Source organism: Coregonus clupeaformis, chromosome 19 (assembly GCF_020615455.1).
Source record: "Coregonus clupeaformis isolate EN_2021a chromosome 19, ASM2061545v1, whole genome shotgun sequence".
NCBI classification, from domain to species: domain Eukaryota; kingdom Metazoa; phylum Chordata; class Actinopteri; order Salmoniformes; family Salmonidae; genus Coregonus; species Coregonus clupeaformis.
The window spans coordinates 18,723,783-18,750,375 of NC_059210.1; the positions used below are offsets into that span (position 1 = coordinate 18,723,783).

At 42.5% G+C, this 26,593-nt stretch overlaps 1 protein-coding gene across 1 annotated transcript in view; it reads left to right on the forward strand.

Annotated features, from left to right (window-relative positions):
* Nucleotides 1-592: 592 nt before the first annotated feature.
* The window catches only part of si:ch211-236l14.4 (SITS-binding protein), a 78,341-nt gene continuing 52,340 nt past the window's right edge, over nt 593-26,593 (forward strand). Inside the window, exons 1-2 of the mRNA XM_041836606.2 lie at nt 593-1,512; nt 17,377-17,548. Of these exons, the coding sequence (XP_041692540.1) occupies nt 1,042-1,512; nt 17,377-17,548 (643 nt within the window). The 5' untranslated portion in view covers nt 593-1,041. The remainder of the gene's footprint in view (nt 1,513-17,376; nt 17,549-26,593) is intronic.

Sequence of the window (26,593 nt, forward strand, 5' to 3'; positions counted from 1 at the left end):
TCCCCATAGGCATTGACCAACGCGCCATGGCAGGGTTAGTGCCTACAAAAAGTATTTAGGCTATTGCTCTACAGGATTGATTTATATTTCTTGCGATGCAATTCAACTAAATTGCAGGCAATTTTTGGGTGGTGAGCCACTGACTAACCCAGATGAAACTTTGTTGCATGCAACATAAATTGCGTCCAGATTGCTTCCTGTGAATATCGGCTTTTAATGTCAATTTTAATTGCAACTGGCCAAATTTAGCCTACTTGTTGATGTTTCGCCCACTATAGGCCTAGGCCTACTCCATAGAAAGTCTGCCAATTGAAACCTAAAGACATTGAGTTCTAAAAATGGTTAGGCTACACAATTGTACCCCTCTCCAAATGAATATTTATTCGGGTGATATTAACTTGAGCGCAGTGTTGTAAAAACGTGCAATGGCGAGCCTGCCAGTTGGAGCGCATGCAAGGGGAGCGAGCACCGGTCACTCCCCACCGCCAATGGCCTGCTCGCCCCAACTGGCTGCTCTGGGACTGCCTGTCAAGCCAAGCTCCTTGCGTCTACCGGCTCCCTAATCATTATCTCTTCCCTACTCTACCTTTCTGAAGAAACAGCCTGGCGTTACGTCAGACCCGGGCAAAAAGTGCAGGGCAAGCAATTCGGCGTCTAAGGAGCTAAGCATTGCTGCGAAACCCGGGTTAAGGCTGCTCACTCACAGCTCAGCGTTCAATGTCATTAAAAAGGAACACTTTTAAACCGTGGTAAGCATGTGGTAAGTCAATTCTTCTCTGATTAATTTTTCCAACCGTTGGGATTTTTACCGTTTTCACTCATATGACAGTTTGGCCAGTTGTCTCTGTGGCTGACATAATTGCGCAAAAACTGCGGTAACACCGTGTGTTGGAGATTGTACAAAAGTAGGCTAACGAACGTTCAGTCACTCTGAAACAAACATGACATGATGATAATGAGGCACCCAATCTTTTCAACAACCACTTGCAGAGATTTTTTCTTCATTTTTTTTATTTGATTCTTCCTCATTTCAAAACAAACATGCCTCATGCTCGAAACAGGAACCCTAGCCCCATCCCCGAGGTAACATGGGATACGGGATTGAAGGAGATGAACGAAACTTGGAAGGGAGCTATTGCCTGTCTCGGGGTGGCAGTCTTCTTCGTCATGACCATTGGGATCATATACTGGCAAGTGGTGGATCAGCCCAACAAGAACTGGATCCTAAAGGGGAGTTATAGCGGGCTAATCTGGGAGAGACGGACTCACTCTCTGGTCATACAGACACTGACAGAAGACAAGACCTACGTGGAGATTGATGTGGGCAACGTGGGGAACCCCGATATTGAAGTGCCATTTGTCAGGAACCTGTGCTGGCTCAATAAGACAGAGTTCTGCTATACATGGGATTCGGTGGCGGACATTAAAATATCTTTGGAGGTGAATGAGGCGACGGAGACGGAGTGTTATAGCATGACATGGGCGCCGGTGCACTGTCATGTGGAGCTGAAGGTATGGGAACTCTCTCTCTCTCTCTCTCTCTCTCTCTCTCTCTCTCTCTCTCTCTCTCTCTCTCTCTCTCTCTCTCTCTCTCTCTCTCTCTCTCTCTCTCTCTCTCTCTCTCTCTCTGTGCGCGCACACACACAGCGGATTCAGCCTGTCAGACAGATAGAGTATTCACATAAACCGATCAGGATACATTTTCCAAAATTGTCGATTCCAAAACAATCAATTTACATAAGTGCCTTTTCTTATTGGGAGGCTGGGTTGGTTGTCACACTTTTTATTATTGTCTGTAGTTGTCAGCACCAGTATATCTTACAAGGTCTTGGGTTGAAATGGGGATCCTTTTTATCTGCATATCTTATTCCAACATGGAGTTAGTTATAAGCCATCAAACACACTCTGTCCACTTGTGACAACCAGCCCCATTGTGGGGTTGGTTGTCACACAGTATGGGGTTGGTTGTCACAGTGTTTGCTAGTAGCTTATTCCATCTGTAACAGGAAATGAAGCAATATAGCATATAGCTTATAGCATATGATTGAACGATATTATTAACAAAATTCAGCATTTTATGCCTTGATAATAACATATTACATATTGAGTAAATTTGTGAGTGTGAATGTAAATTTACATTTATTCACCGGAGTGCTGTCCTATTTTTGTTCTATGCGTGTTTGCACATGCATGTGTGGGTGAGTGACAGAAAATAATATGTGCGTGAGAGGGAGGCAACGAAGTGAGCTCTCTATAGCACAAGCACAAAAGAGCTTAGGATTTATTGTAATGTCCCTGAACAATATGCCCAGCAAACCAAAATTGGTTCTGTGAAAGTTCCCAGAACATTTGTTAGGTTGTGGCAAATATTCTCATAACACAAAAACTGTCCAGTTGTGCTGATGATTATACAATGTTTGTGTAAAACATTTGCCTGATGTTGCAATAATGTTCCCAGAACGTTGCTCTCACATTTTGTTGCAGCAGTATGTTAATAATAATAACAATGTTCTAAAAACGTTACTGGTACATTGTGTTATTACATTACCTGGAAACCTAATGAGAACGTTTGGGTTCGGGGAATGTTCTTTTGTGGTTGTTACAGATGTTGTGCACAACATTTTAGTGAATGTTAGGACAACATTCCAAGGATATTTAATTTGAATATTATTTTATTTTTAATCAAAACATTCTTTGAATGTTTTTGGTGTGTTATCATCCTAATTTTAGATAAAACCCTAACTAAAACTTAATGGTAATCTTAGCTAATATTCTGGGAATGTTCCCGGTTTGCTGGGTGGTTACAATGGGTTGAATTGTGACAAGGGCATTTCCATGTGAAAGGCCCCATGAGCACTAACATAAGAGCACATCAACATTATTTTTATTTTTGGATTAATTAAGGCATATATAAAAAAAATTTTTTTTATCCATCTCCAAAAAATTTAATAACCAAAGGCTTTGATTTCTGGTCAAACAGATGGAAAAGGGGTCTTAGAAAACAGTAGAGTATAGTTCAGTACAATACATTAGAGTTTAGTACAGTACAGTACATTTGAGCACACTAGTGTAGAGAACAGTATAATTTACTGTGCTGTGCTGTTCTCTGCTGTGCTGTTCTGTGATGCCCAAACCTGTGAAACATAGATGTCTATGATTGGTACAGATTTGGTCCAGACTAACCAAATTTGGTCTTGTTTGGAGGCGGAGCGCATTAGAATAATAGCCAGTATGTAGAAGAATACCCACACATACAAAGGACAATTCTACATTTTTACCATGAAGATAATGACATTCATAATTATGCATTTCTATATAGTACAGATCAGGGACCAATGATGTCATTCTGTTACCATCATTCTGTTACCATGGAATTGCCCACAACCAACACCAATTTGTTTTTATAATGGGGTTGATTATGACAACCACCCACCCAATGCTAATTAAGATTCTAGTTACCACATGGCTTGACCTAGGAACTCAGCAATAGGTTTGAAATATATCTCCCAATTTCCTCTTTTCAACAAACATTATTGTTCATGGATACCCCCATTTTTAAATTTTATTTCACCTATGAAAAACACATAAATTGACCAGGTGGATGAGTTCTTTCAAAGAATTCACACATTTGAACCCTAAAAAATAGCACCATTTTGATTGGGAGTAATTCGCACTGTGACAAACAACCCTGGTCTCCCCTATACTTGAAAATTCTGCCTATTTTTCATAAATAACAATGAAGCTTTTTGGATTGTGTGCACTAGGCATACTGTTTGTAGCCTATTGTTTGTATACTTTTTGGGGGGCTGACAAATTACCCTGGAAATGGTTTAATTTATCCTAGACATTTATATTATTTTGTTGAACTTGAATACATTTTAATGAGATGTCCAGTGTGCGCACGATGCACAGACATGGCTGTGGAAGGGAAGCAGGATCTTGAACGTCCAGTCTGCTTCGTCATGGCACTGGGTTCTAAGACCACATAATTACTGTCCTTCAGTCCCTCCTGTTGCCAAATGATTAAACGCTTAACAATTCGGATGTTTTGAAAGTTTAATCCTTGTATTGGTACATTCCCTGGCATAAGTCTGTTGTCCCGTGTCATTTGGCGATTTCAGTTGCTTTATAGCCTAAAAGCTTTATTGTTGATGCTGAACTGTCATTTCGAAAGTCCCAAATCCTATCAGGCCTGTCACGCGTATCAGGTGACAACCTGGCACTTGTTTCATTCCTGGCACGGAGCGGAAAATACTTAGAGGAAAAGCAGCATGAAAGAACATCAGAGGCTAGGGTGAAAGACTACAAATGTGGCGTGATGGGGTTTACGTGGACATATTTTATTCTTTAGGCTACAGTAAAGCAGTGAAGTGGAGATGAATTCAAATGTGGCACTTGAATCCATGTGGAATCATATTACCGGCCGCCAGACCATGTGTTCTGCACATTCGAAGAAAATTGAATGTAATATTGTAGGCCTGTCGTTTTTCATTTGATTCAATGTCACATGTTGTTATTATTATTATTCCACATAATTCACCAGCTTTACTGTAAGTGGAATATTGATCAGGTAGATTTAAACAAAAATGAAATGTAACCAATTTTGATGCCCAAAAATTACTAAACACAATCGCTTACAGTACTACTTATCACAATTTGATTAGAGTATATAATGAGTATGTAGAGTGCAATATTTTACCAGTTAGACTGTAAAGGGGTTGCCATGAATTTGACAGTAACTTACAGGCAGCAAAGTGGCAAGTAAGTTACTGTATTTTATATTGCAGTACATCTACTGCTACTAATTACAGTATCAAAGCAAGTACTGTATAATGACACACAGTACAATACCAAACAATTGAATGTATTATACTGTAAAAAAGTAAATGCTACTGTAATCATAATGAATGAATGGATAAATTAATGAATGAATGAAATTCATTGAGGGGAGGGGTTTGTATTTCACAGTATTTTGCTGGTGCAAGCAGGTTGGCTGCTAGGTAATGTGTTTACATATTAGAACATATCAATGAATATTTGGTGTTTTATATCACTTTCACTACTGGAGGCCTTAACAAAGGCTTCCAAACTGGCAGCGACTACAGGGCAAAACAGACCAAAAAGAAATGGCAAAATGCTCAAAAATATAAGGCCCAATGCAGCCGTTTTTATATGAATATTAAATCATTTCTGTGTAACAATGAAGTAGATTACTGTAATAGTTTCCCATTCAAATAGTAAAAAAATTATCAAAATAGCTTTTTAGCAATAACTATTTATCTCGTGTTATTGGTCTATTAACTAATTTACCGCCTGGTGATGTCACCAGGCAAGCCGAAACCCCACCCATGCAAAACCTGCTGATTATATATACTGAGTGTACAAAACATTAGGAACACCTGCTCTTTCCATGACATAGACTGACCAGGTGATTTCAGGTGAAAGCTATGATCCCTTATTGATGTCACCTGTTAAATCCACTTCAATCAGTGTAGATGAAGGGGAGGAAATAGGTTAAAGAAGGATTTTTAAGCCTTGAGACAATTAAGACATGGATTGTGTATGTGTGCCATTCAGAGGGTGAATGTGCAAGTCAAAAGATTTAAGTGCCTTTGAACGGGGTATGGTAGTAGGTGCCAGGCGTACCAGTTTGAGTGTGTCAAGAACTACAATGGTGCTGGGTTTTTAATGCTCAGCAGTTTCCCGTGTGTAACAAGAATTATCTATCACCCAAAGGACATCCAGCCAACGGCAGGCCAGTGGTCAAAAACGGGTCATTGATGAAAGAGGACAAAGGAGGCTGACAATAATTGTGCAGTGCAACAGATGGGCTACAGTTAGTCAACTGACAGTCCAGTACAACTTTGGTGCCCAAAGACCCATAAAAGAATGCACAACTTGTCGTACATTGACAAGAATGGGGTACGGCAGCTGACGAGTTCCTATTCTTTCAGCAAAAAAAATGAAACTGCGGTTACAGTGGCTAAGGAACGAAAACAGTGGATACTGTAGAATTGGAAAAACAATGAATGAATCTGATGAATCCCAGTTCCTGCTGTTTCACGCTGATGGGAGGACTAGGGTGTGGAGAAAACCACATGAGTACATGCATCCATCATGCCACGTGTCAACATTGCAGGCTGGTGGTTGTGTGATGGTGTGGGGTGATTTCATGGCACACATTTGGCCCCTTGATAAAAGTGGAGCAATGCTTGAATGCCACAGTATATCTGAACATCATTGCCAATCTGGTGCATCCCTTCATGGCAGCAGTGTATCCATCTGCAAATTTATTTTTTCAGCAGGATAATGCCCATGCCACAAGTCAATCCAATTGAGCATCTGTCGGATGAGATGGAACTAGCTATTCGAAGTAGAGCTTCACTACCAGCCAAATTGACACAACTGTGGGAAGCATTGGAGTCAACATCGGCCAGAATCCCTGTGGAATGCTTTCGACACCTTTTAGAGTCCATGCCCTGATGAATTGAGGCTGTTCTGAGGGCAAAAAGGGGTATAGCACAATATTAGGACGGTGCTCCTAATGTTTTGTACACTCAGTGTAGAAGGTTCTGTGTAGATTGTATTTTCAACCAGCAACTATCAGGATATAACACACATTTTTTCACACTTTTACAGTGTTAGTTTCATCAGCTGTTGTACAATATGATACAAAACACAGGAAAAACTGAATTTTTGACTGTACTGGGCCTTTAAGACTTGTTACCACTCCAACCTATCCCCTATACATTTTAAATTGATGGGGCAATATAATATAACCACATAGGAGTTAAATTGGTACACTAACAGGTGCAACAAATATAGGCTCTTACAAGGTACGCCTCAAAATATGTTAATGAACCAGAAACAACAACACCCACTTGTGGTCAAAAGTATTTTTGTGCTCCAAAAGTACGCTACAGTACTTTATTCTGTGGGGTATGATTACAGTACCCTTGAAATACAGCAAATCTTTCCCCACCCACAATGCACCATAATTTACAGTATGCTGCTGTAAAATGTTTCACAGTATTTTACTGTTGATAATACCCCAAATTACTGTATAAATTACAGTTTTACGTTATAGTGTACAGTTAAGTCAAGTGGATATAAGGATCACTATAATTAAGATTTAATTGGATACATTTGTTTTAAAATTGTTCTTACTTAGGCTACACCTAAAGGTTTTCCAGATATGGCAAATCTGTCTCGATTATTTGTTGATACTTTATGCAGCATCTACGTATTACACCTCTCTTGGCCATATGAAATCAAAAAGAGCTACTTCTGATTTATTTGATATATTTATTTAAATCACAGCTCTTGGTTGAAAAGTCTGTTGCCCTCAGTCACAACCAGCTCATTATTTTTGTAGGTAGCACTTTTTAAGTTAGATCTTCAACACTCGTCCTCTCTTGTGATGGCTTTTTCCCCATTCCTTTTTCCTTATCCTCCTCCTCCCCCCCTCCTCCTTTATTTTTTATGAAGATATGTGACCGACCGCCTTAAATCGGTCTTATGTAGCAAAATTTGATTATTATTATTATTTTTTACATTGGATAAAAGCAGACACAGTTGAGGAACAATGGGAAAGTAATTCTGCTTCGAAAGTTGATAAACTTGTAACCCCACTTTTGAGAAAATGGCCCTTGAATGTTTTGGTAGCCCTATTGGAGAGCTCTTCTTTGTCTACACCCATTCAGCATTGTTCACACCCTCTTAAGCTAGCCCCTCTTTAAGGATTCACATGTGAGGTCATGTGCTAAACAGTGAGTAGTGTAGTAAAGATTAAGACTAAAAGTGGTAATAGTAGTAGCCTACAATAAGTAAAAATTCCAGGTAAACAGAAAGTGTCCAGATAAAAATATTTTATAGATATTAGATGACATAGTAGCAATATCAAAAATAGATAGTGTCAATATCAAAAAAAGAACACATGTCAATGCCAGTAGAGAAAGAACTACATAATATACAGTATGTACAAGAACAATATCAATAACCATATCAGTGATACTGGTGATAGATCAGGTAGTTATATGCATACAATTAGCGGTAAAGTGGCAGAGCAGCAGGATAAAAAAAATGAATAGTAGCAGCAACGTATGGTGTGTGTGTTAGGAGAGAGTCATGTGAATAGAGGCACTGCAGATAGTGCTGATGAATGGGAACTCGCCCCCAGTGATGAACGGGTCCGTCCGAACCACGCATGAACAAGGGAATCTATATTCGGAGAGCTTGTTTCTGTCCTGCCCTTGACTTTGGTGCAGGGCATGTGATGTCCATAGCCTCTTGGTCACAAAACTCCCTAAAGTTTGTCTAGCTGTGTCCAGTCTAGGTGGTGCTTGTACAGGCAGACCATCTATTGGAGGAAGGATGTCAGCGTTGCATAGCAGCTGAAACCTGGTCCTGACTGAGTCTGAACGCTCCTTGGCGACAACAACACCAGGCTCCAGAGCATCGAAGCTGTAAAACAGGAAATAACAAAAAAAATTGAGAAGACATTACAACCTTGCATAACATCAATTCACCTCCCAAGTTTAGATAAGAAGAATAACCTCATACAATGCAATGAAAATGATATTTACCTGAAGTGCTGGTATGGCTTGATCTGTGGCAGCGGCCTGAAGTACGGAGTCAGGTGTTGTTGCCAGCCATAGCTTTCCACCAGCACCGTACCATCCTCCAGTCCAACCAGCTGTGGGATGTTGACCCCTGTCAGAGTGCTCCTTCACAACACAAGCAATCTCGGACAAAGTGTTCACTCTGGTCTTTCTGAAGCGCTGCTTGATGAGGCCGAAGCACCAGTCGGGGGCAAACTTGGTGTGGCCTGTGATCAGGAAGTGAAGGTCCAGACTGTGGTAGAACTTGTGCATGGTCCGCCAGGCACAATACCAGAGCACAAACTTGTTCTTGTTTTGGCCACTGCAGTTGTCACAATTCAGGTCCACACGTGTTTCCCCAACTCCGTAGTTGGTGAAGGATAGTGCACCTGCAAACAACAACAAAAGAACATTAAGATAAATTAAAATTAATTGTCTCACCCCTGTTAGTCTGTCTTTACATAGCTCAGTGAAAGGCATTTGCCTGCTTCCCATATATACAGTGCTGCTTGAAAGTATGTGAAACCCTTGTGCAATTACAGATTTCTTCAGTTTTACCATGAAATCTTCATTTAATCAGAACCAGTCTTTTTGATCTGACATAACAGGTTTATATTTACCAATACCATATGTTGGTGTAGAGGAAATTATGTGAGTAGTAGAAAAACAAAATTAAAAATGAATTAGTGCAGGTGCAAAAATAAGTGAACCCCAAGTTGCATTGGTTAAATCAAGCAGGTAAGTAAAATTAGCTACCAAATGAACAGATCAAAGGAGAGATCGTTAGGAAAGAGTTTGGGCGGGACTCTGATAAATAGAGATAAGGAACCTGGTCAGTTACCCTTCCAGGTGAATGCAAAGCACACCATGCTGGGAGGAAAGGAGATCTCAGAGGCCATCAGGACGAGGGTAGTGAGAGCACATCAGTCTGGGGAAGGCTATAAAATCATCTCCAAAAGATTTGAGCGCCATCAGTCCACTGTGAGGCAAATACTTTACAAATGGAGAGCATTTAACATGACAGCAACTCGGCCTAGAAGTGGATGCCCTTCCAAAATATTCCAAAGCGCCACAAGAACAATAATAAATCAGGTAAAATCCAACCCAAACATAATATCTAGAGATTTGCAGACCTCCCTTGCTGCATCTCAGGTAACTGTGCATGCTTCAACAATAAGAATAACACTGAATGTAAATGCCATTCATGGTAGGGTTGCTAAGAAGAAGCCTCTGCTGTCAAAAAAGAATCAAACTGCCCGTCTTATAGTACAAATAAAGAAAAACACTTGAATGAGTAGGTGTGTCCAAACCGTTCACTGGTGCTGTGTGTGTGTGTGTATATATATATATACACTGCTCAAAAAAATAAAGGGAACACTTAAACAACACAATGTAACTCCAAGTCAATCACACTTCTGTGAAATCAAACTGTCCACTGTCACGCTCGTCGATAGAAGTGGACCAATGCGCAGCGTGATAAGTGAACATACTTCTTTTATTAGAGTCACCACACGAACAAAACAACAAACGATACGAAACGTGAAGTCCTACGGTTACACAAACCAAACGGAACAAGATCCCACAACACACTGTGGAAAACAGGCTGCCTAAGTATGGTTCCCAATCAGAGACAACAAGCAACAGCTGATACACGTTGCCTCTGATTGAGAACCACACTGGCCAACATAGAAACAAATGAACTAGACAATCACCCTAGCACACAAAACACATAGAAACAACACACCCTGGCTCAACATAACAGAGTCCCAGAGCCAGGGCGTGACAGTACCCCCCCCCCCCAAAGGCGCGGACTGCGACCGCGCCAAACATAAACCGAACAGGGGAGGGCCGGGTGGGCATTCCTCCTCGGAGGCGGTTCCGGCTCCGGGCATGACCCCCACTCCCTCTCTAACCCCCCAAAGCGCCCCTGGTCCGGTCTGGCCCTGCTGGCTGGAGCTGGACTGAACACTGGTGGAGCGGATTGCTCTAGCTCCGGAGTGGAGCAGCTGACCGGTGCCGGACCAGGAACCGGTGGAACAGGCACGGGCTGTGCCGGACTGACGACGCGCACCACAGGCTTGGTGCGGGGAGCAGGGACGGGCCAAACCGGGCTGACGAAGCGCACCACTGGCTTGGTGCGGGGAGCAGGAACAGGCCGGACCGGGCTGACGACGCGCACCATTGGCTTGGTGTGGGGAGCAGGGACGGGCCGAACCGGGCTGACGAAGCGCACCACTGGCTTGGTGCGGGGAGCAGGAACAGGCCGGACCGGGCTAACGACGCACGCCACAGGCTTGGTGCGGGGAGCAGGGACGGGCCGAACCGGGCTGACGACGCGCACCACTGGCTTGGTGCAGGAAGCAGGAACGGGCCGGACCGGGCTGACGACGCGCTCCACTGGCTTGGTGCGGGAAGAAGGAACGGGCCGGACCTGGCTGGCGATGCGCACCACTGGCTTGGTGCGAGGGGCAGGAACAGGCCGGACCGGGCTGGCGACGCGCACCACAGGCTTGGTGCGAGGGGCAGGAACATGCCGGACCGGGCTGGCGACGCGCACCACAGGCTCGGTGCGAGGGACAGGAACAAGCCGGACCGTACTGGGGACACACACCACTGGCCCTACGCGGGGATCAGGAACGGGCCGGACCGGACTGGCAACACACCCCAGTACCTCTTGCCGTGCCTATACATCCTCCTTCCCCCTGGTGACCAGTGACTCCCGTAACCTGGCGGCCTCCTGCTGCCCCGTCGTCCACGGCGTGAGCCCCCCCCTAAAAATTTTCTGGGCATCTCTCCTCCCCGTGGGCCAGGCCTCCATGGCTCTCGCCAGACTCTCGCTCCTCTGCTCCCAAGTCCAGCCTCTATCCTCCTCCCGCGGCTTGACCCAGTCGAGGTGGATATTTGTTAGAGTCCTCTCCGGCGTTGGCTCCTGGACACGCTGCTTGGTCCAGTTATGGTGGTATCTTCTGTCACTAGCTGATGTGGATGCGGTGTAGGAGTCAGGCGCAGGACACAGAGGCTCAGTCAAACATGACTTTACTAGACGTAACAACAATACAAAATAAAGGGCCTCGATATCACAGGAGGCGTGCGATAACGCACAACAGTGCGTAACAATAAACAAGGCTAAAAAGTTCCACACAAGAGACACCAACGGACAGTCGGACAATAACACACAATCACACATACACAAAGCAGGAAACTTATAGGTCACATAATTAGACACAAACGGACACAGGTGCAACAGACAGACCAAACCAAACAAACATCGAAACATCCAACGGTGGTAGCTAGTACTCCGGGGACGACGAACACCGAAGCCTGCCCGAGCAAGGAGGAGGAGCAGCCTCGGCCGAATTCGTGACATCCACTTAGGAAGCAACACTGATTGACAATAAATTCCACATGCTAATGTGCAAATGGAATAGACAACAGGTGGAAATGATAGGCAATTAGCAAGACACCCCCAATAAAGGACTGGTTTTGCAGGTGGTGACCACAGACCACTTCTCAGTTCCTATGCTTCCTGGCTGATGTTTTGGTCACTTTTGAATGCTGGCGGTGTCTGCTCAAACGGCCAGAAACAGACTCCATGAGGGTGGTATGAGGGCCCGACGTCCACAGGTGGGGGTTGTGCTTACAGCCCAACAATGTGCAGGACGTTTGGCATTTGCCAGAGAACACCAAGATTGGCAAATTCGCCACTGGCGCCCTGTGCTCTTCACAGATGAAAGCAGGTTCACACTGAGCACGTGACAGACGTGACAGAGTCTGGAGACGCCGTATAGAACGTTCTGCTGCCTGCAACATCCTCCAGCATGACCGGTTTGGCGGTGGGTCAGTCATGGTGTGGGGTGGCATTTCTTTGGGGGGGCGCACAGCCCTCAATGTGCTCGCCAGAGGTAGCCTGACTGCCATTAGGTACCGAGATGAGATCCTCAGACCACTTGTGAGACCATATGCTGGTGCGGTTGGCGCTGGGTTCCTCTTAATGCAAGACAATGCTAGACCTCATGTGGCTGGAGTGTGTCAGCAGTTCCTGCAAGAGGAAGGCATTGATGCTATGGACCGCCCATTCCCCAGACCTGAATCCAATTGAGCACATCTGGGACATCATGTCCCGCTCCATCCACCAACGCCACGTTGCACCACAGACTGTCCAGGAGTTGGCGGATGCTTTAGTCCAGGTCTGGGAGGAGATCCCTCAGGAGACCATCTGCCACCTCATCAGGAGCATGCCCAGGCGTTGTAGGGAGGTCATACAGGCACGTGGAGGCCACACACACTACTGAGCCTCATTTAGACTTGTTTTAAGGACATTACATATATATATATATGTGTGTGTGTGTGTGTATACATATGTGTATATATATATATATATATATATATGTGTGTATATATGTATATATATATATATGTACAGTGGGGAGAACAAGTATTTGATACACTGCCGATTTTGCAGGTTTTCCTACTTACAAAGCATGTAGAGGTCTGTAATTTTTATCATAGGTACACTTCAACTGTGAGAGACGGAATCTAAAACAAAAATCCAGAAAATCACATTGTATGATTTTTAAGTAATTAATTTGCATTTTATTGCATGACATAAGTATTTGATCACCTACCAACCAGTAAGAATTCTGGCTCTCACAGACCTGTTCTCCACTCATTACCTGTATTAACTGCAGCTGTTTGAACTCGTTACCTGTATAAAAGACACCTGTCCACACACTCAATCAAACAGACTCCAACCTCTCCACAATGGCCAAGACCAGAGAGCTGTGTAAGGACATCCGGGATAAAATTGTAGACCTGCACAAGGCTAAGATGGGCTACAGGACAATAGGCAAGCAGCTTGGTGAGAAGGCAACAACTGTTGGCACAATTATTAGAAAATGGAAGAAGTTCAAGATGACGGTCAATCACCCTCGGTCTGGGGCTCAATGCAAGATCTCACCTCGTGGGGCATCAATGATTTTTGTTTTAGATTCCGTCTCTCACAGTTGAAGTGTACCTATGATAAAAATTACAGACCTCTACATGCTTTGTAAGTAGGAAAACCTGCAAAATCGGCAGTGTATCAAATACTTGTTCTCCCCACTGTATGTCCTGAATCAGTATAAAGGAGGAAATGTTGCTTACTTGTTGAGCAAAATCAAAGCTGAAATGCACCCTGTTGTCTTTGCTTGCTGGTTCAGTAGTGCCTCCCAGAGACAACTGCAGGTCTTGACAGGTGGTCTTGCAGTCAGCAACCATCTTCTGGTAGACAGACCGCTCACCATTCTCCTTGTATGACTGGTGGAGGAGAGTCAGGCGTGTTCTATTGATGTTCCATCACTAGCACAGAGAGGCTGCTGCCTAAATACAGACTTGAAAATCACTGGCCACTTTAATAAATAGAACACTAGTCACTCTAATAATGCCCCTTTAATGTTTACATATCTTGCATTACCATATCATATGTATATACTGTATTCTATACTATCTATTGCATCTTAGACTATGCCACTCTGATAATGATAATGACATTGCTCATCCATATATTTACACTACCGGTCAAAAGTTTTAGAACACCTACTCATTCAAGGGTTTTTATTTTCTAAATTGTAGAATAATAGTGAAGACATCAAAACTATGAAATAACATATGGAATCATGTAGTAACCAAAAAAGTGTTAAACAAATCAAAATATATTTTATATTTGAGATTCTTCAAATAGCCAGCCTTTGCCTTGATGACAGCTTTGCACACTCTTGTCATTCTCTCAACCAGCTTCATGAGGAAGTCACCTGGAATGCATTTCAATTGACAGGTGTGCCTTCATAACAGTTAATTTGTGGAATTTATTTCCTTCTTAATGCGTTTGAGCCAATCAGTTGTGTTGAGACAAGGTAGGGGGGTATACAGAAGAAATCCCTATTTGGTAAAAGACCAAGTCCATATTTTGGCAAGAACAGCTCAAATAAGCGAAGAGAAACCACATTCCATCATTAAGTTAAGACATGAAGGTCAGTCAATACGGAACATGTCAAGAACTTTCAAAGTTTCTTCAAGTGCAGTCGCAAAAACCATCAAGTGCAATGATGAAACTGGCTCTCATGAGGACCACCACAGGAATGGAAGACCCAGAGGTACCTCTGCTGCAGAGGATAAGTTCATTCGAGTTACCAGCCTCAGAAATTGCAGCCCAAATAAATGCTTCACAGAGCTCAAGTAACAGACACATCTCAACATCAACTGTTCAGAGGAGACCTTGTGAATCAGGTCTTCATGGTCGAATTACTGCAAAGAAACCACTACTAAAGCACACCAATAAGAAGAAGAGACTTGCTTGGGCCAAGAAACACGAGCAATGGACATGAGGCCGGTGGAAATGTGTCCTTTGGTCTGGAGTCCAAATTTGAGATTTTTGGTTCCAACCGCCATGTCTTTGTGAGACGCGTTGTGGGTGAACGCATAATCTCTGCATGTGTATTTCCCACTGTAAAGCATGGAGGAGGAGGTGTTATGGTGTGGGGGTACTTTGCTGGTGACACTGTCTGTGATTTATTTAGAATTCAAGGCACACTTAACCAGCATGGCTACCACAGCATTCTGCAGCGATATGCTATCGCATCTGGTTTGGGCTTAGTGGAACTATCAATTTTTTTTTCAACAGGACAATGACCCAACACACCTCCAGGCTGTGTAAGGGCTATTTGACCAAGGAGAATGATGTAGTGCTGCATCAGATGACCTGGCCTCCACAATCCCCCGACCTCATCTAAATTGAGATGGTGTGGGATGCGTCGGACCGCAGAGTGAAGGAAAAGCAGCCAACAAGTGCTCAGCATATGTGGGAACTCCTTCAAGACTGTTGGAAAAGCATTCCAGCTGAAGCTGGTTGAGAGAATGCCAAGACTGTGCAAAGCTGTCGTCAAGGCAAAGGGTGGCTACTTGAAGAATCTAAAATATATTATGTTTTGTTTAACACCTTTTTGGTTACTACATGATTCCATGTGTCATTTCATAGTTTGTCTTCTATTATTCTACAATGTAGAAAATAGTACAAAATGAAGAAAAACCTTTGAATGAGTAGGTGTTCTAAAACTTTTTACCAGTAGTAAATACACACAGACAGCACCAGTGAAAGGTTTTGACACACCTACTCATTCAAGCAGTTTTCTTTATTTTTACTATAAGACGGCAGTTTGGTTCTTTTTTGACAGCAGAGGCTTCTTCTTAGCAACCCTCCCACTTTTTTGGTTACTACATGATTCCATATGTGTTTTTTAATAGTTTCGATGTCTTCACTATTATTTCCATGATGTAGAAAATAGTAAAAATAAAGAAAAACCCTTGAATGAGTAGGTGTCCTAAAACTTTTGACCGAGTAGTGTATATATTCTTATTCCATTCCTTTTCTTAGATTTGTGTATATTAGCTAGCTAACATTAGGCTATAACTAGCAACGCAAATGGCTTTCTGAGATAATATTACTACACAGATCATACAATTAATTTTAGCTAGCGAGCCAGCCACATAACGTTAGCTAGCTAGCTAACAGTAAGCTTTAACTTGCAATGAAATCAACTTTCTGACAAAATTAGAAATGTATAATATCTGAAACTGTAGCTAGACGCTTACCATATACATGGATGAATGCTTCACGGCAGACTGCTAACCCCTGGATAACATGAAAACAGCCTAACCAGCTCTGCTAGGGCGAGTAAAAAATTGTCAGAGTGAGGTGTTCTTTTTGTGTCTGGAAGTAGCTAGCAAGCTAGCCAACGTTAGCCAGTTAGCTTGGGTGCTTGACTGCCGTTGTGTGGTCAGAACGCTCGGATCAACCCTACTCCTCGGCCAGAGCGTCCAGTGTGCGCTCTGAACGCTCCTAGAGCGAAACGCTCTGAATTTACGAACTGACAATCTGACAACGCTCTGAGTTTACGAACGCCCAGAGCACACTCTGAGCGCACTCTGGCACTCCAGACTGAATTTACGAACACACCCCTACACATAACGAGCGGCTCATTCTATAGATGGAAGATGCTACACGGCAGACCAATCCGAAACTCATCTCTCTGCATATCTAGCCCATTCATTATCTCAGCCAATCATGGCTAGCGAGAATGTTCCTGTCTTTTTCTGTGGCTAAACCAACTAGGCTCGTAATTTAACAACTTTATTCGTATTTACAGATGGCATACAAGTTTGTTATTAAGGCACATGTTCCAGAAGGCATTTCTGCCAAAAAACGCATTTTGATAAAAAAGAAACGTTCAAATGCCTCTCCTGTGAAGTCGTGACTTGCAACACACGCCTAGTTTCCTGAAACGAGTCAGATATGCATTAGTGTTTGAGATTGATTCTAGATGACACTCAAGACCTCAGATCAACCCCTTTAGACTTTCCAACTCGGTCTCAATCTCTGTTTTCTTCCACTGTCTATTCTTTATCATTCAACTACCTTTAATCTATCTCTCATCATTTTCCTCCCTCCCTCTTGACCCTATTTTAATTCACCTCTCTCTCCCCGGTTCTGTTTCTTTAGAGGAATATTCTCTCTTCCTCCTTCCTTCCACTGTCACGATCCCGGTCTCTTTCTTTCTCTTTGTCCATCTCTCACTTCCCTCTTGCTGACATTGTATTAATCTCCTCTCTGCTATTTTTTCCCACCATCTACTTCTCTCTGTCCTCCTATTCCACTCACGCTTTAACTGAAAATATTGTCTGTATGTCTTATCTAACTGTGTGTGTGTGTGTGTGTGTGTGTGTGTGTCTTCCCCCTCCCCAGGACTGCTTCTCCATGGCTAACATGTCATGGTACGGTGGCGCCAGCGTCCAGAACCAGAGCTGGCCAATCAACGAGCAGAATGTCACCATGCAGCCGTTCACTGTTAGCAACCTCAGGGACAACCCCTCTGGCTTTGGCTCAGTCCTCGAACGCTACTTCCTGGGCTCGTCAGGTAAGGGGTCATCGCCTTGACAACGAGCGCAATATCTGGTCTGTCGGCTTAATAACGGGTGCCGAATGAGAATGTTGAGCCAGATTGATTTAGCTAAAAGTGGCCCCTAATCAATGATACAGGGTTAGATACATTTTCCATCCCCTAATGGTTATGGTTAGCATTAGGGGAAGGGATATCTGATTCTATGGGTGACATGATGAGTCACAGGGACAGGGGAAAGCCCTGTTGTTGTTCTTTTGTTGACTTACTGTATCACTTACATCCCTACGGGACATCTGCTCTGTAAATAGTGTAACACGATACAGGTTGTCCCTGGGTTTATTAATTGAGAGATTAGACTACAAAGGGCAGCAAACCACCATCATACATGAACTCCTAGGGATGCAGCACTAATTGCCTTTTGTTTCTATTATAAGAAGCAACAGATTACTTTATTGTACAGGTTATTTTGGGGGGTATCAGTTTTATCTGGATAGGATTGTAGGGCATGCCATGCTAGTGGTCTCAGCCGGATGTAAATGTGTGTGTGTGTGTGTTTGTGTGTGTGTGTGTGTGTGTGATGAGGGGTATTGCAATGACCCCTGGGGACTATGGACCACCACGCCTGCTATGTGTGGCATGTGTGACAGGGCTGCTGAGCTCCTAACCTAGTCTCCGCTAAAAGTGAGCCATATGTAAACGCCAAACACACACACACACACACACACACAATAAGAAAAGAGTGCATAATACAAATACATTTTAATGCAATGTGTGTGAGTCAAGGTCTGTTTGTGTAAGTGTGTGTCTGAGTGTGTATGTGCGCGCGTGTGTGTGTGTGTGTGTGTGTGTGTGTGTACACGTGTGAGTGAGAGAATGTACCATGACTGTGTGTGTTTGTTGGAGCTGAAACATGCTAATCTTTGTCCCAGACAGCTTTGCCATTCCAGATCAGAGCATGGGGCAGTACATCAACTAAAGGCCATAATTATCATCATGTGATACAAACAAAGGCCCTTTATGATTCATCAGACCATTGTTTCCCCCTCACACACACACACACACACACAGTCTTATATAACACAGTAGCAGGGGCTTAACTAAGGGAGAGAGTCGCATGACTTAAATCCCTTTTCCACCTTCTGAGAGGGTAGCAGTAATGTCCAGGACGTTTTAACCCTCTGTTATCACTGTGCTTTGAAGATAAATAATAAAAGTGCTCTGGGCTAAAGCTACTGCCGCTATCTCTGGACATAGCAAAGCTGATCAACGACAATGCCAGACATGCTAATGTGATACTAATGCTAACATTTTGCAGGTAAGATTTCAAAAGTAACACTCAGAATGAAATGTAGGGCCGGTTTCCCAGACACAGATTAAGCCTAGTCCTGGATTAAAAAGCTTCTCCATTGAAAGAGCTTTTTAGTCAAGGGCTAGGCCTAATCTGTGTCTGGGAAACCGGCCCATAATGAATAGAGCCCACGTGGTTCTCTATTCCACGTGATTTAATTTGTTTTACATTAAATGCATTGTATGCATTTCTTTGGCTCCTATGTCTCCGCCCTCCATTGAAAATGAGTTAATTCTGGTGGTTTTGTCGAGTGAATCCACGGTAACAGTGAGCTCAGGTCTCATTGTTCTACTGTATATAATGAAGGTGATAAGAGCAGCAGCTGATCTAGCTGAAACGCAGTCTGTCTTGGGAAAATCATTGATCTGTCACTGTAATGTTTTCACCTATCCACTCACTTACAGATCAGTGGTTATCTCTAGGGGAATAGAAGAACCCAGCTGGAAAAACGGGTTGCAATGACATCATGATTAAATACTGGTTGTATAAAGATGTTTTGTTAACAAATAAAAACCAGAAAATGACGTAATTCCCATTATGTCTTGATCTTGTCATTAAAAATACAGTCGGTTACATGGCTAAGACCAGAGGGTTGTAATACTGTGTTTCACACTGTAAAAGCTGATAAGGTACGTTTACTCAAATGGTTTTGAGGAAACCGATTGCCTTGAGCCATTTGAGTTGGCAAATGAATCATTTGATTATACTGTACTGTCAATGTGTGAGTAAGCAATGTACAACAAGTGTTCCTTTTAACTGTGCTTGAATAAACAACATAAATGTAACATAACACTATAGAGTGAAGCTAATTTAAATTATGTTGTTGACTTTACTTGAATAATTGAGTGAAGTGCTTAAATTATGTTGTCGACTTTACTTAAATATACTATGTTATTGTAATGTAACCCTTGTGAGTGAAGTTGACGTAAACACAATTGAGTTAAGCTCACTTGAACATGAAAACTTGCTACTCAAATGGTTTAAGGAAACCGATTGCCTTAAACCTATTAAATTAATGTATATGAAACAAAATACCTGTAAGAAACTAAAATGTAAAACAAAGTTACTTTTGTCCTTAGTAAAACAAAATTACAAAAAGCACAGCTGATTCAACTTGTCAATAAATCATCAATTCCTCAATGAGTTGAATCAGGTGAGTTTGTCTGGGGCAACAACAAAAATGTGTGCTGTTGGGGGAGTATTCAAGGCCTGGAGTTGGGAACCACTGCTGTAGGCCTATGGCTGCAATGGCGTTGAATGCCATTATCACCTGCAAAAGGAGTTGACATTGCTGATATCCTGAAAAGAGTGACAATCAAATAAAACTAATTGGAGAGCTTAAAACTGAACAAAAAGGTACACTACAGATACAAAAGTATGTGGACACCCCTTCAAATTAGTGGATTCGGCTATTTCAGCCACACCCGTTGCTGACAGGTGTATAAAAACGAGCACACAGCCATGCAATCTCCATAGACAAATATTCACAGTAGAATGGCCTTCCTGAAGGGCTCAGTGACTTTCAACGTGGCACTGTCATAGGATGCCACCTTTCCAACAAGTCAGTTCGTCAAATTTCTACCCTGCTAAAGCTGCCCTGGTCAACTGTAAGTGCTGTTATTGTGAAGTGCAAACGTCTAGGAGCAGCAACGGCTCAGCGGCGAAGTGGTAGGCCACACAAGCTCACAGAATGGGACCGCCGAGTGCTGAACTGCGTAGCACGTAGAAATCGTTTGTCCTTGATTGCAACACTATCGAGTTCCAAACTGCCTCTGGAAGCAACGTCAGCACAAAAACTGTTCATCGGGAGCTTCATGAAATGGGTTTCCATGGCCGAGCAGCCACACACAAGCCTAAGATCACCATGCGCAATGCCAAGCGTTGGCTGGAGTGGTGTAAAGCTTGCCGACCAATGGACTCTGGAGCAGTGGAAACGCGTTCTCTGGGGTGTTTCATCACGCTTCACCATCTGGCAGTCCGATAGACAAATCTGGGTTTGGCGGATGTCAGGAGAACGCTACCTGCCCCAATGCATAGTGCCAACTGTAAAGTTTGGTGGAGGAGGAATAATGGTCTGGGGCTGTTTTTCATGGTTTGGGCTAGGCCCCTTAGTTCCAGTGAATGGAAATCTTAACGCTACAGTATACAATGATATTCTAGATAATTCTGTGCTTCCAACTTTGTGGCAACAGTTTGGGGAAGGCCCTTTCCTGTTTCAGCATGACAATTCCCCCGTGCACAAAGCGAGGTCCATACAGAAATGGTTTGTTGAGATCGGTGTGGAAGAACTTGACTGGCCTACACAGAGCCCTGACCTCAACCCCATCAAACACCTTTGGGATGAATTGAAACGCCGACTGCGAGCCAGGCCTAATCGCCCAACATCAGTGCCCAACCTCACTAATGATATTGTGTGGCTGAATGAAAGCAAGTCCCCGCAGCAATGTTCCAACATCTAGTGGAAAGCCTTCCAATAAGAGTGGAAGCAGTTATAGTAGCAAAGGGGGGACCAACTCCATATTAATACCCATGATTTTGGAATGAGCTGTTCGACGAGCATGTGTCCACATACTTTTGGTCATGTAGTGTAGGTAATGTTCATTTGAGAATACAACACACACAAATTAGAGAGAGTCCCTTTATTGCAGGATTTTGAGATGTGATTAATCAACATTGACACTAGTTCATCTTGAATAATAGTTTTAAGTTACCAATTACAAGTTTAAACACCTCACTTCAAAGAATCAACACTTTCATATAATTTCAAAGCTTACAAGTAAGCTAACTCATAGATAAAGGTTAGACATCTAAATAACAAGGCTATTATTACTAAAGCATAATTTAAAGTAAACAAAAAAAAGTAAATACCAGAGGTGGCCAGCCTCGCTCCACTGATCCCTGATCTACTGGGTGTGCAGATTTCTGTTCCAGCCCAGCAATAACATACTTGATTATCAACTAATTAGGTTTGATAAATTGAATCAGGTGTGTTAGTGCTGGGTTGGAACAGAAGCCTGCACACCCAACAGGGTTGGCCTGCTCCAGTTGTAATAGGTTTATACATTGTGTGTGACTTTTAAACTGTATTTTTTTAACAACATTTGCTAACTTAGGTGCACATAGGGCTGTGGCGGTCATGACATTTTGTCAGCCGGTGATTGTCAAGCAAATAACAGCCGGTCTCATGGTAATTGACCGTTAATGAACATAAACACATTTAGCATCTCCTGGCTTCCACACATAGCCTACAAGCCACACTGATGCAGACCTTTGGAACATCTACATTTTAAGAAGTCTAATAAATCCATGTAATATAGCTTACACCATCACAATAAATCCATTATTTATTTTAGACAGGTCTAAAGAAACAGATTAACAGAATAGCGTACTCTGCGTTGTCCTTATGTTAGGCCCTGATCTGGCTATGCCATATGCCTGTGGGCTACACTAGTTCATTTAGCAGACAAGATATGCTTAGAATTCCATGGCATTATTTTATAGTATGAAGAATACAATTGAACACAGCTGAATAAAATTGAAAGGATATTTTCTCCAAACGATTTGAGGGAGTGCGCACATGCGGCTGTTCTGTGTTGAGCGGTTAACAAAGAAGCAGGTACTCTTATATGCTTAATTTAGAGTTATTTATGTAACTTTAGTTGTGATACAAATGTTGGGTTATATGTTTTGATTTTTAATACATTCTAAGGCTGCATGATGCGACTAATGATGATTTGAAAAAAGTTGCTTGAAAGGCATGAGCTCTGCTTTGTTTTTTTTGCGCAGGCTGTACACACTTCATCAGTCTCTCATTCACAATTTGACAAGAACTTGATAAGGCCTTGAATTTCCCGGCTGCATCCCCTTTGTGTGGCTATAATCCCCCCAAAAGAAATCCATGCCTTTTGCGGCCAGTGGCCGTTGTGCCCTTGGGCTGAATATAATTATTATAATTCCCTTCTCAACGCTGGGTGCCGAAGCACCTCTCAGTTACGTGATCAGGTCTTTCTCACAGGCTACAAGTAAAGACACACATCGGGGACGCAACTGTGCGCGTCCTTATCCAATTCCGATGTGCATATTGAAGATATTGTAAGAACTGTCCACATTTACTTTTCGTCAGCCAACAAGATGAGTAGGCCTAACGAACAGCAAAAGCACTAGCCTATGTCAATCAACTATCCCCCATAGTACAAAAGTTGCCCTATTCTGTGCGAGAAATAAATATTACAAACATAGTCCGGGACAGTTGAGGGATGGAATAGATCCCAAATTAATACAACCACTAGCATCAAAAAAACTGTTTTAAGCAGTGAGCCTGACGCAACAGATGGGCACGTTTAGCTTAAAATGTTTATAAACTATTAGGCTATTTCTTCCCATTATAAGCGCAGCAATGCACACACAGCAGTAGCCTATAAGCGCGAATGTTACATTAGCAGGAAAACACCATTCTCAAAAGTGACCAAAAATGCGATTATGCATGTAATGCTTTTATTACAAAGGTGCATTTTTATGGTGAAAATTCTTCCCCAAACTTGAAACTCACGCGCTGCATACAGTGCCTTCGAAAAGTATTCAGACCCCTTGACATTTTCCACATTTTGTTAGGTTTCAGCCTTATTCTAAAATTGATTAAATTGTTTTTCCTCCTCATCAATCTGCACACAATGACCCCATAATGACAAAGCAAAAACAGGATTTTAGAAAAAAACTGATATCACATTTACATATGTTTTCAGACCCTTTACTCAGTACTTTGTTGAAGCACCTTTGGCAGCGATTACAGTCTCGAGTCTTCTTGGGTATGATGCTACAAGCTTGGCACACCTCTGCAGATCCTCTGCAGATCCTCTCAAGCTATTTTCAGGTCTCTCCAGAGATGTTCGATCGGGTATCTCAAGGACATTCAGAGACTTGTCCTGAAGCCACTCCTGCATTGTCTTGGCTGTGTGCTTAGGGTCGGTGTCCTGTTGGAATGTGAACCTTTGCCCCAGTCTGAGGTCCTGAGTGCTCTGGAGCAGGTTTTCATCAAGGATCTCTCTGTACATTGCTCCATTAATCTTTGCCTCAATACTGACTAGTCTCCCAGTCCCTGCCGCTGGAAAACATCCCAAGAGCATGATGCTGCCACCACCATGCTTCACTGTAGGGATGGTGCCAAGTTTCCTCCAGAAGTGACGCTTGGCATTCAGGCCAAAGAGTTCAATCTTGGTTTCATCAGAACAGAGAATCTTGTTTTTCATGGTCTGAGAGTCTTTAGTTGCCTTTTGGCAAACTCCAAGCGGACTCTAAGAAGAGTCTTGGTGGTTCCAAACGTCTTCCATTTAAGAATGATGTAGGCCACTGTGTTCTTGGGGACCTTCAATGCTACAGAAACTTTTCGGTACCCTTCTCCAGATCTGTGCCTCGACACAATCCTGTCGTCTCTGAGCTCTACGGACAATTCCTTCGACCTCATGGCTTGGTTTTTGCTCTGACATGCACTGTCAACTGTGTGACCTTATATAGACAGGTCTGTGCCTTTCCAAATCATGTCCAATCAATTGAATTTACCACAGGTGGACTCCAGTCAAGTTGTAGAAACATCTCAAGGATGATCAATGGAAACAGGATGCACCTGAGCTCAATTTCGAATCTCATAGCAAAAGGTCTGAATACTTATGTAAATAAGGTAAAAACCTGTTTTCACTTTGTCATCATAGGGTATTGTGTGTAGATTGCTGAGGATTCTTAAAAAAAAAAAAAAAAAAAAAAATTAATAAGGCTGTAACGTAACAAAATGTGGAAAAAGTCAAGGGGTCTGAATACTTTCCGAAGGCACTGTATGTATACCAGTTAGGTTCTACACCCATTGTAAAGCGTATTAATGTGCTTAATTTTCAGAAGTTATTTGGCCACTTTAGTTGTGATACAAAACTTATCATAACATATAGGTCGATTGGCTAGGCTACATGAGGTGTGCGAATATGATTTGAAAAAGTTGCAGAAAAAGCATGCATCGTTTGCCTTAAGCTGACAGGTGATAATATATCATTCACAAGTGAGAGGCTAATATTGTCACCCATCACACTATTATTGATTTAATCTTGTCTTTACATATACAAAATAATGTATGTGTGAAATTTGTTTTGATGTAGAATGGAACATTATCATGCACCTGTCACGGAACTGGGGCAGCGGGGAAAAAAATAAATGTCATCTATGCACTTAAATAGCGAATGGAGGAAGCTTTTCCTGTGGTTCATTTTCATGCCAGCCAGGTAAGCTATACTCCTGTTTTAAAGAGAAGCAATGTGCTTAATATTAGGAAGGTTGAGAAATAAATATAGTAGGCCTAGTCTATAGAAAGCTGATGCGATCCTCCTCTTTTTAATAGAGGCCATCACTCTGTTTTCTCACGAAATTGCATAGCCTATAGAAATGTTGCGCAACATGAGCTCACGGGCTGTCATGAAGTGTTTGATTAAATTTTCGATTACATGTGCATTGATGTCAGAGTGATTAGAGGGACAATAGAGTGCTGAGTACCATGCAGTTAGCAAGTTTGGTAGGATACCTATGACCATCAGCAGCATCAGAGCTTGGAGACGCCTAATTACCGTGACTAAACAGTCACATGGAATTTGACTGCCGTCATGACTCGTGACCGCCGGTGTGGTGGTAATACGGTCACCGTAACAACTAATAAGATAAGAGACAGAGAGAGCGCACACAGGAGAATAAATAAAGAAATAGAGCGCAAGAGAGATAAAAAAAAAGAAGAGAGAGGGTACTGGAGAGTACAGGAGGGAGAGAGCACAGGAAAGAGAGAGAGCAGGAAAGTGAAATTTGAGCTAGTTGCCAACTGGGGGAGCTTGTCCTATGCCCACCTGTCTTAAACTGTACATAACAACTGGAAGTACTGGAGTGCAGATTAGATATCGCTGAGATGCAAGATACATTTTTTTTGGAGCTATCATGCGAGCGGTCTAAAGCCCAAAGGCTTATTCCTATATTTACACATCATTAAGTAATGTAGATACACGTTACAGGGGGTTACCACAACCAAGACGTAAGCATTATTGGTGTAAAGTATACTATAGGATAGGTGATATACTACCGGTTTATAACAGTTGATGATACATAAACATTGTCGGCTACTCATTTTAGATGTTATTAATGAACTTGGTCTCACGAAGGCCGGGATTCAATCCGAGGCGCATTGTAATGTAGAGCACTTGACATTTAAAGGTGTGTGTTTCCGATTGAGCCGACATTTGCAGCATTAGCTGTGAATGTGATCTCCCTGAACATTGGGAACATTGCCTTTAAAAGGTACATTGTCGGCTGTATAGTGCACTGCTCTATAACGCCCTCAGATTCTTAGTTAAATTCAAATCCATCTCTGATTAGTAAGGTCAACTTTCACAGATGGGCTATACCTGGGAAAACAAAATATTCTTGAAAGGAGTATTATTGAATGGAAAAATTAATGTTTTACCAAGTAAAGTCTTTTGTCTGTAGAGCAAATAGATATTTGGTTTATCTTGCATATTTCATATTTGATGTGTTTGAAACTCTAAAGTGTGACAACGATTGTACAGATCACACTGTTAATGATTGTCAGATGATAATGTCACGTTGTATAATGATTAGAAGACAGTTGTAGGAATACGTCATAGGGGTTAGATTTACTCCTTCCAACACAAGGTATGTCATGAAAAACGACG